This window comes from Apis florea, unplaced genomic scaffold (assembly GCF_048593485.1).
Source record: "Apis florea isolate Af1SG1 unplaced genomic scaffold, ASM4859348v1 contig_1794_pilon, whole genome shotgun sequence".
NCBI lineage: Eukaryota > Metazoa > Arthropoda > Insecta > Hymenoptera > Apidae > Apis > Apis florea.
The window spans coordinates 2,257,848-2,270,214 of record NW_028256482.1 but is presented as its reverse complement, the minus strand read 5'-3'; the positions used below and the strand labels follow the sequence as shown (position 1 = coordinate 2,270,214).

Below are 12,367 nucleotides of genomic sequence, written 5' to 3'. Positions count from 1 at the left end.
CACCACCACCATCGCCGTGCCGCATCACCACCGGGGGCGGTGGTGGATGCGTGTGGCAGGCTGCTGCGGCAGTGGCGCCTCCGCGTGTCCTCCTCCCCCCCCCCGCCCTCGCCCTCGCCAAAACTTCCCCTGCATGCGTGCCGTTCGTCTCGCGTACGGTCACAGCACACGGTCGGAGCAGTCAGTTACGAGCGAACCGTCGTCAAGCCTACCACGCCGCGGCCGAGTGTCGTTTCGAGTCGATCTCCTCCCGCCCTCTCCCTTCGACGAATCGCACATCCCTCCCCCCTCCCCCCCCGCATAAGGGCAACCTGCTCCTGGGTAACCTGCGTCTCCCCGTTCATGCTTTCAGAGAGCCGATGAGTCCACGCTGCCCCTCGAGAGATTCTCGGGAGTCGTCCGGGCCGGCGAGCGGGAGCCCTCCGCCGCCAGCGACGAGGAGCACCGCGAGCCCGGTGAGCCCGAGCGGGATCGTGCCGCTGCCGCTCGCCACCCATCCACTTCTGCCGCCCCATTCCGCCGCCGTGATGGCGGCCTACCTCCAACAGACCCACCATAGACTGCTGCTCGGCCACTCGCCGCTCTCCCGCGGCTCGGTGTCGCCCCTGGTCTCCTCCTCGTGCTCGCCACCGGCCGCCACCCCCGGCCTCCTCGTCTCGCCGACCAGCGTCGGCGAGGTGTCGCCCTCGGCCACCCCGCTCCCGGCCGTGCTCGACTTCAGCACGACGAGGAAGGCGTCCTCGACCGAGGACGACGAGGACGAGCAGATACTCAACCTCAGCAAACCGCCGACCCCGTCCTCCTCCTCCACCGAGGCCAACAACGGGCCCCTCGACCTGTCCGTGCCGGGCAGGAAACGACCCAGCCCCGAGGACTCGCCCCCCCTCCCCGTGCGCAAGTCGTCCAGACTGTCGAGCAGCACGGCCGCGGCGGCCCACCAGGAGGCGGCCCAAGCGGTCACCGCCGCGGCCGGCTTCGGCAGGCCGCCCGTCGTCTCGCCGTGGACGTCCCCGGTCGTCGCTTCCCACTTCCCCTACTTCGCGGCGGCGGCCGTGGTCGCGGCGGCCGCAACTAGTCAGCAGCAAGCCCTCTCGCCCAAGAGCACGGCGGGCGTGGTGGTGGAGCAGCAGCAGCAACAGCAGCAGCAGCAGCATCATCATCATCAACAGCAACACCAACAGCAGCAGCACCATCACCACCATCATCATCACCATCACCATCAGCAACTGTGGAACGGCAAGATGAAGCCACCGTCGGCGTTGGACAAGTCGTATCAGCCGAGCGAGGCGACCAAAGCGTTGGAGAAGATGAGCGAGTTGAGCAAGCTGGGCGGCGAGGATCTGTTCAGGTCGGGGACGAGCGGGGCGGGCGGAGGGGCGGGTGGAGCGGTGGCGGCGGCCGCCGCGGCGGCCGCGGCCGCGGCCGCGGTGGCCGGGAACGCGGCTGGGCCGGGGTCCACGTCCGGGAGCAGGCACAGCGCGTGGCAGTCCCACTGGTTGAACAAGGGCGCGGACCAGGCCAAGGACGTGCTGAAATGCGTGTGGTGCAAGCAGAGCTTCCCCACGCTGGCCGCGATGACCACGCACATGAAGGAGGCCAAACACTGCGGCGTCAACATGCCCGTGCCGCCGACCGCCCCCTCCCTCCACCCCCAGCCGCCGACCGGCATCGCCACGCCGCAACCCCCGCAAACAACCGCGTCGGGCAACAGCGGATCGACAGCCGGTGGGGGCGGCACGGCGGGGACGCCTGGCAGCAAGCAGAGCCCGTCCGAGCTGAATCTGTTGATCAAGGAGACGATGCCGCTGCCCAGGAAGCTCGTGCGCGGCCAGGACGTCTGGTTGGGGAAGGGGGCCGAGCAGACGAGGCAGATACTCAAGTGCATGTGGTGCGGGCAGAGCTTCCGCTCCCTCGCCGAGATGACCTCGCACATGCAGCAGACCCAGCACTACACCAACATCATCTCGCAGGAGCAGATCATCTCGTGGAAGTCGTCGGACGAGAGCAAGGGCGGCAACGGGGCGGGGGGCGGGAGCGGAGGGGGAGGTGGAGGGGGCGGAGGCGGCGGTGGAGCGGGCGCCAGCGGGCCGGTGACGGGCGCCGCGGGGGGCGGCGGCGGCGGCGGCGGCTCGGTCGCGGGCGGGGTTGGGTCCGGGCCCCACGGAGGGAGCGGGACCGGGCCCGGCTCGGGCGCCACGAGCAGCCACGTGAGCGCGGTGCTCACGTGCAAGGTGTGCGACCAGGCGTTCAGCTCGTTGAAGGAGTTGAGCAACCACATGGTGAAGAACTCGCACTACAAGGAGCACATAATGCGGTCCATCACGGAGAGCGGGGGCCGGAGGAGGCAGACGAGGGAGAAGCGCAAGAAATCGTTGCCGGTGAGGAAGTTGTTGGAGTTGGAGAGGGCGCAGAACGAGTTCAAGAACGGGGACGCGGCCGCGGGCCTCGGCCACAATCTCGGCAAACACGCGGGTCGTATCACGTGCGAGAAGTGCGGCGAGAAGATCGAGACCAACATCTTCGTCGATCATATACGCCAGTGTATCGGGGCGGGGACGGTGGGCGCGAGTCAGCGCAACTTCTTGAAGAACGCGTTGATGTCGAATCATTTGCCGGCCACGCTGCCGCCCACGGAGACGGGGCGCAAGAGCGTGACCGAGGACGGTTCCTCGAGACACCATCGGTCGCCCTCGTCGGCCAGCGACGCGACCACGCCCGGCAAGGACACGCCGACACCCGCGACAGGCGGCGAGACGACCGGCGGCACCTCGTCCCCGTCCGTGTTGAACGCCATCGAGAAATTGATCGAGAAGAGTTTCGACTCGCGCGTCAGACACGGGACGCCCGGCCTGCACCACGCCCAACCCGGGGCCCCGATGGGAACCAGTATCTTGAAACGGCTCGGGATCGACGAGAGCGTCGACTACACGAAACCGTTGGTCGACCCGCAAACCATGAACCTCCTTCGCTCGTATCAGCAGCAGCATCAACAGCAACAGCATTACGCGACGAGCGCGGCGGCAGCGCGGCGGGAACGAAGCGGGAGCGAGTCGAGCTCCGTGTCGGAGCGGGGAAGCGGGGGCGGTAGAACCGACTCGATCACGCCCGAGAGACGCGTGGATCTGCACTCGGACGCCAGGCATTCCCATCATCACCGGCTCACGCCCGACAAGCAACTCGGCCCCCAAACCTTGCCCCCGAGTCGCCATCATCCACCCACCGAGGAGTCCGGGGACGAGGAATCGTCGACGACCGCGGCCACGTCCGCGGTGGGCGGCGGCGCGACGACCGCTTCCGCGTCCAACGTGGTCGTGGTGAAGAAGGAGCCCCGCGACGAGGAATCGGAGGAGCGAGTAGGGAACGAGGAGGAGCAATCGCAGCCCCAATCGCAGCGAGAGGTGTTCGTGAAGAAGGAGATCGTGGAGGACTGCAGGGACGAGGAGGAGACGGCGGGCTCGTTCCATCATCGGCGAAGCAGCTTGCACGAGGGATCGGAGGAGGGTGGTGGTCGAGAGGTGTTGTCGCCCCGGATGAACCCACCGACACCGAGATCGAGCGGGCAACCGGAACAGTTGACGCGCAGCCCGTGCAGGAACAGCACCAGCAGTCCAACGAGCAGCGACCGATCGGTGACGCCGCGAGGAACGCCCGACACGAAGGGGTCGAGCAGCCTTGGCGCCCTCTCCTCCATGTTCGACAGCCTGTCAGGGGGCGGAGGCGGCGGGGGCGGCGGGGGCGGGAGCGGCGGCGGCGGCGGCGGAGGCTCGAGCAACGCGGTCGACTCTCAGGGACGGAAGACGAGCAGCCATCCATTGGCCGCGCTGCAAAAGCTCTGCGACAAGACGGAGACGAGGGGACCGAGCGGCAGCGCGGCCCGATCAGGCGGCGGCCCTGGGATCGCGTCCGGCCTCGCCACCGCGGCCGGAAGCGGCGGCGTGGGCGCGGCCGGGCCCGGTTCCGGGACGGCCCCGGGGGCGATCCTGGCGTTCAGCTGGGCCTGCAACGACGCCGTCGTCACCGCCGACTCCATCATGAAATGCGCCTTCTGCGACACGCCGTTCATCTCCAAGGGGGCGTACAGGCACCACCTGTCGAAGATGCACTTCGTCAAGGACGGCGTGATCCCCGATCCCCTGACCATCGGTCGCTCGGCGGCGGCCGCGGCGGCTGCGGCGGCCGCGGCCGCGGCCGCTGCAGCCGCGGTCTCTCAAACCACCGGGACCGGGCCCCCACCACCGTCGGGTCACGCATCTTCCTCGCCCCCGACTTCACAGCGCAACAAGTCGCCGCCGCTTCCGCAGGCGAACGGCAGCCCGTCTCAGTCAGCGGCCTCTCCCCTCGAGGAGAGCCCGCACTCCAAATTTCTCAAGTATACGGAGCTGGCCAAACAGTTGTCCAGCAAGTACGTATAGTCCGAGCCCCGTAAGTAGCGGTGCCACTTGTACATAACGTGTATCTATATAATGTAACGACTGTAATTAGCGGCGCGATTTTGGTCACCTCCTTCCGACACCTCCTCCTCCCCTAATCGAACTTATCCCGGTATCCTTTCGTTCGCGATTCCATTATCCGCCTCTCCCCTCTTCTCGCTTACCCACTTCTCTCTCGCTCTCTCTCTCTCTCTCTCTCTCTTTCTTCCTCGTCACCCCAACCCCCTCCCCTCCCCCTGGATCGCACTCTCCATCTTGGCGATAAGCGAGTCGCGCGGCGAAAACCGGAAAGCGGAGGAGGTGGATATCGAACGTGCGTTGATTTTCATTGTGATGCCACCATATCTCGCGGCACTGCTGAGTCAAGGGGCTCGGCCAGCGGCCAAGTTTGTGATTTTATAAATACTTAAGGACATTTACGACTGGCTTTGAGAGAGAGAGAGAGAGAGAGAGAGAGAGAGAGAGAGAGAGAGGGAGAGAATGCGTTCGAGCGAGCGTACGTCCGAGTGCGAGAGAGAGAGAGAGAGAGAGAGAGAGAGAGAGAGAGAGAGAGAGAGAGAGAGCGTGAACGAGATGAGCGCGTGGAAAGAAAGAGCGATAAAAAGGCGGCGAGGAGAGCGGAGATGAATTTTCTAAGGTGTAGAACAGAAAGGCTTACCTATCGCACAGCTGTCGTAAGGTCAGATCAGCATGTATACCTTTAGAACGTAAGAGCGTAGTTGATTAGCGCATAGGCTAGGCTAGGGTCCGCCCTTGTATAGGAACCTCTTTGTTGATACTTAGAGAGCTGCGAAACCGGTGAGATCGTTCGGGATCGAACCTCGATCGTCGAAACTCTGCTACGAGGGTTTGGAACGAGCCGAGAACACGGGTACGGCGGGAGAGGATAGCGAGAGAAATGGCATAATGGAGCATCGAGAAGCAACGAGATACGGTGCAATAGCGAGGCTCGCGATTATACTCGAGACACGTGCGCGACGCGGCGCGGCCTCCTCGAACGTTATCGTTTTCCTTCGCTCGTAGCGCACGAGTAGACCATTGTAAATTTTCTTTGTTCAAATAATATTTATTGCGCCGTGCGAGTCAACGCGACGTTTTAAGTGTAAAATATTGTCATTACTATCGCTCGGATTATCGCGATATACCGTGTATATTGATTACGATTACGATTATTCTCTATACAATTACGAAGAAGACGAATGGAAAACGAATAGTAGCGGAGGGAAGTATTGGATAGAGGGGGGATCCTCCCTGCGCCAGGAATCCCATCGTCTCTCGGCCAACGTGCGTGCTTTTCTGCTTGGCCCGAAAATTCGAAGGGATGAGAACGAGACGGGAAAGAAAGCTTGGACAAGCACGATCGCCCGCGCGTGCGCGAGAACGCGAGAAGGAAGCTGGCGAGAAACGCGAGCGAGCGAGCGAGAAAGGAAAAGTGATTGCGATGATTGCGCGCGCGTTCGAGGACGAGCGGTTTTGGAGCGGAACACACTTGTATACGTATTTCTTGTAAACTCTAATTCTTCCATCGCGGACTTTAAAAGTATTTATCGATATAACGATAATATTAATATTATTATTGTAATTATATACGACTGCTGAGAGTGTGGCGGGGGGATACGAGAGATCCGCGCGATTGCGATACACGGCACATGCGCGCCAACGAACGCGCAGCGCGTGCGCACTCGCGGATACGAGATACGAAACGAGAAATAGCCAACCGTGCGAAAAATACGCTCGAAAAGTACCTACCTACTTACAAATGCGCAACCACAAAGATATGCATCATGTATACGCGATTCTTGAAACCATTTTACCAGATTTGTCATTATTTAATTATTTCGGTTGTATTTTAAAATGCAATTAAAGCTCAAATAAATATATATGTTATAAAGTAAACGGTTCGTCTAACGTTCTTCCTTTACACTTACGTATACGTGCATATAACCTAACCTCGTCATCCTTTCTTGTCCTTCTTGCACGACCGTGATATTTGTGAATCAAGATACGCGTATAATTTTGAGAATTTGGTCGATCATTTGCCGAGCAGAGAGCGCGATATCCGTGCAAACGTATACGCTTTAAGCATATGCACTCTGTTATCAAAGATACCGCGAGTCTCGCATAATATCCTCGAAGAATGGACATAACCCATGGATAAACGAAGAGCTGTGTTACTAACGTAGAAATCACTTAACCCTTCGTCATATTTTAAATTTTTCATTCCAGCGATAATTTTGTTAGTCGCTTAAGTGAGTATCATATTTTTTTTCAATATCTCAATATTTCTGGAATCAAATTGAAACAAGTTACACAGCATAATTCTAACATGTGAATTATTGTTATTAGCATTTATTGATTTATACAATTATAATTAATCGTATAGTATCTCCTGATTTTTTTATTCGCACGTATAAATCTCTTTTCTTTCATCCCTTTCTACGTTTACATCGCAGAATAAACGCAATTCCATTTTCCATTCCTGATTATATCGAACAATGATCCGATATCATGAGACAAAAATTTTCATCCGAATTATTTATCGGTCGATCACGCTCCACGAAGGACACGCTGGAACAGAAAATAATGACGAATTATTATATTTCTTCTTCGACTTCTCGATTACAATCTTCTTGATTCTTTCCGCTTGGCTATTTATTATCGTTGCATGTTCAAACACTGGTCGTCACGATTCGCGACAAATCGAAAGAATAATGCGGAAAATAAACGTTATGAAAGAGAGAGATAGATGATCGGTCAGAGGAGTAAGGTGAAGAAGAAGGAAAAGAAAAGAGAGGAGAAGATGGACTCACCTACCTATCGGCTGGAGCTGGTAATGAATTCGTCTAATGGGTCGTAAAGAATGCGATCTTATGGAGCGGAGAGGATAAAATAAAACATCGGTGGGGAGACTACCGATTCTCGAACGGCTCCTAAACTAACCCTTGCTTCAAAGAAACGAGGCCCTGCCCCTCTCTGTCCCTCTTTCACCATCTTTCTCTCTACCCCTTCGTCATCGCCCCTTTTTTCTTTCCCTCTCTCGTTCGTTCCTTTTCTCACTCGTCCCTCATCCTCTGCTCATTCCCATAACTTTCCTTTACGTCTCGTGCGCACCGTTTAACCCGTTTCTGCCTGGAATCATGAAACGTTCAGTGACGATAGCGGGAACGACAGGGTACGCAACAAACAGACTCAAACATCGAATTTGATTCGATTCTCGTGATATGATCCACGTTTCACGTTTATCGTGAGAATTATTTTTATCGGTAACATTTGATTTTCACCCATTTTTACCCACTACTAGATTTGATTTCGAACTCCAATTTCTTCCAACATTTTCCCTTTTCTCAGTCCATCTTCTTCCGATTTCTATATATATATATATATGTATATACGAATCGCTGGAAAACAAGAGCAAAAGCATGAGAGAAATCCGCGAAATAACGGTGGTCTCGAGAGATCGAGCGGGCCGATAGGTGCAGATTTGTAGGGGTTCTGGTCAACCGATAACCAAGCTGTTTTCTCTCCGAGCAAGAATCCGTTTTCTCCTCCCTCCCACCATTTTTCCCCCTTTTTCTCGATATCATCGTTCGACTTAATCGTTCCGCACCCCCTCAACTTCCAAATCCACGAGAAGAAAATCTCTCTCTCTCTCTCGAATAGAGGACACCGATCGAGTGGCAAAGTTTCGAGTTCCTCCGGAATGCGAGTCGAGTTCCTTGGCTGGGCCGAGCGATGAAGACGTCAGCTGGTGGAGAATGCGTGGGAGTGCCAGCTGGGTATACACCGCCTGGCTAACCGGTGGGTGTTCGCACTCTCTCCTCCTCTTTTTTCTCTTTCCAATCGTCCCTCCTCTCCAAGAAGTGTATCTCCCTTTCGTTTCCTTTCTTTCTCTCTTTCTTTTTTCTTTTTTTTTTTGTTTTCCTTCTTCTCGTTTCAATTTAGTCTCGCAAGATACGCGCAGAGGATCTCCAACTGCATCTACTTTACGACTGCAGCGCGCGCGCATAATAAAGAGACGGCCGCGCGAAAAGAAGTGGCGCGGTTTTAAGGGGGTAAGGATAAGGGTGAGATCAGGTAAGTAAGTGAGCCACCATTCCTCGGTGAGACGCGGCCTGTAGCCTCGCTAACATTTGTTCTCCGCTTTACGCTCGGCTCTCGGCTCACCGCGTGAACAACAGCGAGGCTTAAATCCGGGGCGGGGCGATAAAAATTCCGCGAGAAATCTAGCGGTGATACTCTCGTGTCGTGAATTGTTCCATTTTATACGTCTTGTTACTTCGGACAGAGGGGAGGGACTTCGTCGATTCGTCGAGCGAATTTTTCTTTTTTTTTTTTTTCGGACAGTTTTGAAGTTGTGTTTTTGAAGACGAGTGAATAATCTGCTTAAACGCGATGCAAATTTCGTGAAAAGAAAAATGTCGCGATGATATTTGTATCGTAGATTTTTTTCGACGATGGTTCTGAAAATGTAGTATTAGAAAGAAATCTCGCGTGGTATCGATAAATTGTCCAATTTTTACAATATTGCATTGTATTTGGTCGAAATGGCGACACTTAGAGAGAGAGTGAATAATTTCGTACAAAGAAATCTCGCGATGATACTTGTATCGTAAATTTTTTCAGATAGTTTCGACGATGGTTTTGAAAATATAAAGAAATCTCGCGTGGAAAAAATCGATAAATTGTCTAATTTTTACAATATTGTAATTTGGTGAAAAAGGGATAAAAATCAAAAAAAAAAAAAAATCGTAAAAATATGGCGACACTTAGAGAGAATGAATAATTTGCTTAAATTCGAGACGATACAAATTTCGTGATGATAGACGAAGAATAATAATAAAGAAATCTGATGATATTTGTATCGTAGATTTTTTCAAATAGTTTCGACGATGGTTTTGGAAATATAAAAAAATCTCGCGTGGAAAAAATCGACAAATTGTCTAATTTTTACAATATTGTAATTTGGTCAAAAGAGGATGAAAATCAGGAAGAATCGTAAAAAATATGGCGACACTTAGAGGGAATGGAAACGAGTGAATAATTTGCTTAAATACAGGGCGATAAAAATTTTGTATAGAGAAATCTCGCGACGGTATTTGTATCGTAAATTTTTCCAGATAGTTTCGACGATTTTGGATATCGATAAATTGTCTAATTTTACAATATTGCACTCTGGTCAAAAGGTAGATAAAAATCGGAGAGACTCGCGACGTTTGCATCGTAAAAATAATCGCGACACTTGGAGGGGGGTGGAAACGAATAACCTGTTTAAATGCGGGGCGATACAAATTTCGTATGAGTACAAAGAAATCTCGCGATAATATTCGTTCAATTTTATATCCTTTTCCGTCAGAAGGACTCGTCGATTCGAAATTTTTTTCGACGATGCTTTTGTACGAAATGCGTCGTAAAATTAATCGCGACACTTAAAAGAATGGTGGAATGTTTAACCTGTACGAGTGCAAAGAAATCTCGTGGTATCGATAAATTGTTTAATTTAATACGATATTGCCCTCTGGTCGGAAGGGGATGAAAATTGAAAAGAGTCGTGATGTTTGTATCGAAAAAATAATTACGACTTAGGAGGGGGTGGAAACGAGTGCTTAAATGCGGGGGCGATACAAATATGAGTACAAAGAAATATCGCGAGGCTATTTGTAAATTGTTCAATTTTACGATACTGCATATTTTGTTCGTCAAAAGGGGGACTCGTCAATTTCGTCGAACGAAATTTCTTCCAGATAGTTTCGGCCATGATTTTGAAATGTATCGTAAAAATAATCTGCTTAAATACGCGGCAATACAAATTTCGTATGAGCACAAAGAAATCTCGCCATGATATTTCTATCGTAAATTGTTTAATTTTACATCCCCTTCGTCAAAAGAGAGGGACTCGTCGATTCACCGAATAAAATTTTTTTCGGATAACTTCGAACAATTTCGAATTTAGAAATGCAGTACAAAGAAATCTCGCGTAGTATCGATAAATTGTCTAATTTTTACGATATTGTAATTTCAAAAGGGGATGAAAATTTCAGAGACTCGTGATGTTTGTATGTCGTAAATTTTTTAAATAGTTTCGACCATGGTTTTGGAAATGTAATACTGCGAAGAAATCTCGCGTGGTATCTCGCGATAAATACAATATCGTATTGGTCAAAAGGGGATGAGAATCAAAAAGAATCGTAAAAAATATGCCGACACTTTGAGGAAATGGAAACGAGTGAATAATTTGCTTAAATACGGGGCGATAAAAATTTCGTACAAAGAAATCTCGCGATGATATTTGTATCGTAAATTTTTTCAGATATTTCGAATATCGATAAATTGTCTAATTTTACAATATTGCACTCTGGTCAAAAGGTGGATGAAAAAATCGAAGAGACTCGTCATGTATCGTGATATTATAGTTTTCATCTCTTACGAAACGAAATATCGAAACATGGGAGATGTATCTTAAAAAAATATAGAAAAAAAGATCTTTTTTTTCTTCGATAGAATACGTCTTATCGTATAACCATTTTATCAAAGTCTATCGACCAACAATTGAATGCAAAGCCTCTTCGTTTTTGCCGCTTACGTTATTCGACACATAAATAACGCGTTTATTAAGCTTTATTTACGTTCACAACGTCGTAAAACAATCAAACTGGCTATTTACGACGCGACCAATGCTCATTCATCCCCAACCGTAATTGATTCACGGTATCCTTAAACGCTGTCGTTCGATTCGCCGTCGAAAAAAAAAAGAAAAAGAAAAAAGATCCGATCATCGAGCAGCGAAAAATTTCTATCACCGCTTTATCTACGTATCCGTGGAACAAAAAATAGTCGCGGGAAGAGAGAGAGAGCGAGAGAGAGAGAGAGAGAGAGAGAGACAGGTAGTGGCGGCCGGATGGTGGAGGCAAGTGTGCGTGCTGCGCGGGTGTGGGATCGCGGAGGATGAAGGGAGGAGGTGGGGAGGCGCGAGAATCTGTCAGAGCAGGCACACTCGGGCACAGATTTACAAGGCTGCCGCTGTTTTACGACCCCGCAAAGTGCCGCCCTCCCCCCTCTTTGCCCCGCGCCTACGCCACGATCGGTCGTCAAGGGCAGGTCAGCCGCGACTCGACTCGAATCGTCGTTTTCGAAAAACGAGTCGTTCGCCACCAATTTCAAGGTGGTGGAAGCGCGCGCTAACGTTCGCGGTCAATCTTCGATCTGGACACGATCTGGCCGGATCTTGGATGGAGCCAGTTTTTGAATGAAGGGGAACGAGGGTAAAGCCTCGGGGATTATTCCTCTCGTTATCGGGGGGAAGGGAGTGCAGGGAGGTACTGTGTTGTGTTTGCAAGCGCAGGTGTCCCGGCCGTGTTTTACTGCGCCATAATTGAGCCAAGGCGGCGGAAGTTAGCACAGATAGCGCTGTGTCGCGCCGCTCGGCGAAGCAACGCTGCCTTTGGATATCGTTCAACGTGTTTCCCGTTCGTCTTCGCCTTTCCCTCGTCGAAATTGGGAAGGAATTTTGCTTAATCGTGGGAAAACGAACGCGAAATAGAAGAACGTCGTATACGTACGAAAGACGCGAGAGGGTTTTTTTATTGCGCGATAGTTTCTATCTAATTTCTACTCTATTTATTATTACCTTCTCTTTGTTTCCTTCTCGCTCGTTGCTCTCGAAATCTATCGACTTCTGGCGTTCCAACGAATCAAGCAGTCGAATCACGCGAGTGTTGTTTTCCGCAAAGGGTTATTTCCTCACCTTTTCTCCCCCGCTTGATAGAGACGCAGAAATGATTGAAATCGAAGCGCGAGATAGAAGTGTGAAACGTTTCGAGTCGTACGCAGTACTGAACACGTTCCTCGAACGAGCGGTGTTACGTTTCATAACACAATGTTTATATATACGCGCGCCTATTAAAGCGAAATATATATTTTCGTTTGTTTTGAACGGAAGG

The 12,367-nt window shown here is 52.0% G+C and overlaps 1 protein-coding gene and 1 long non-coding RNA gene across 4 annotated transcripts in view; one reads left to right on the top strand and one right to left on the bottom strand.

Moving 5' to 3' along the window:
* The window catches only part of tio (zinc finger domain-containing protein tiptop), a 68,868-nt gene extending 62,542 nt beyond the window's left edge, over nucleotides 1-6,326 (top strand). For all 3 annotated transcript variants that reach the window (XM_086912302.1, XM_086912307.1, XM_086912295.1), the window contains one exon: nucleotides 353-6,326. In XM_086912302.1, the coding sequence (XP_086768428.1) occupies nucleotides 353-4,412 (4,060 nt within the window). In that variant the 3' untranslated portion in view covers nucleotides 4,413-6,326. The remainder of the gene's footprint in view (nucleotides 1-352) is intronic.
* A 420-nt stretch (nucleotides 6,327-6,746) lies between these two features.
* The window catches only part of LOC147658646 (uncharacterized), a 28,092-nt gene continuing 22,471 nt past the window's right edge, over nucleotides 6,747-12,367 (bottom strand). Inside the window, exon 2 of the long non-coding RNA XR_015293372.1 lies at nucleotides 6,747-6,998. This is a non-coding gene — a long non-coding RNA (uncharacterized LOC147658646). The remainder of the gene's footprint in view (nucleotides 6,999-12,367) is intronic.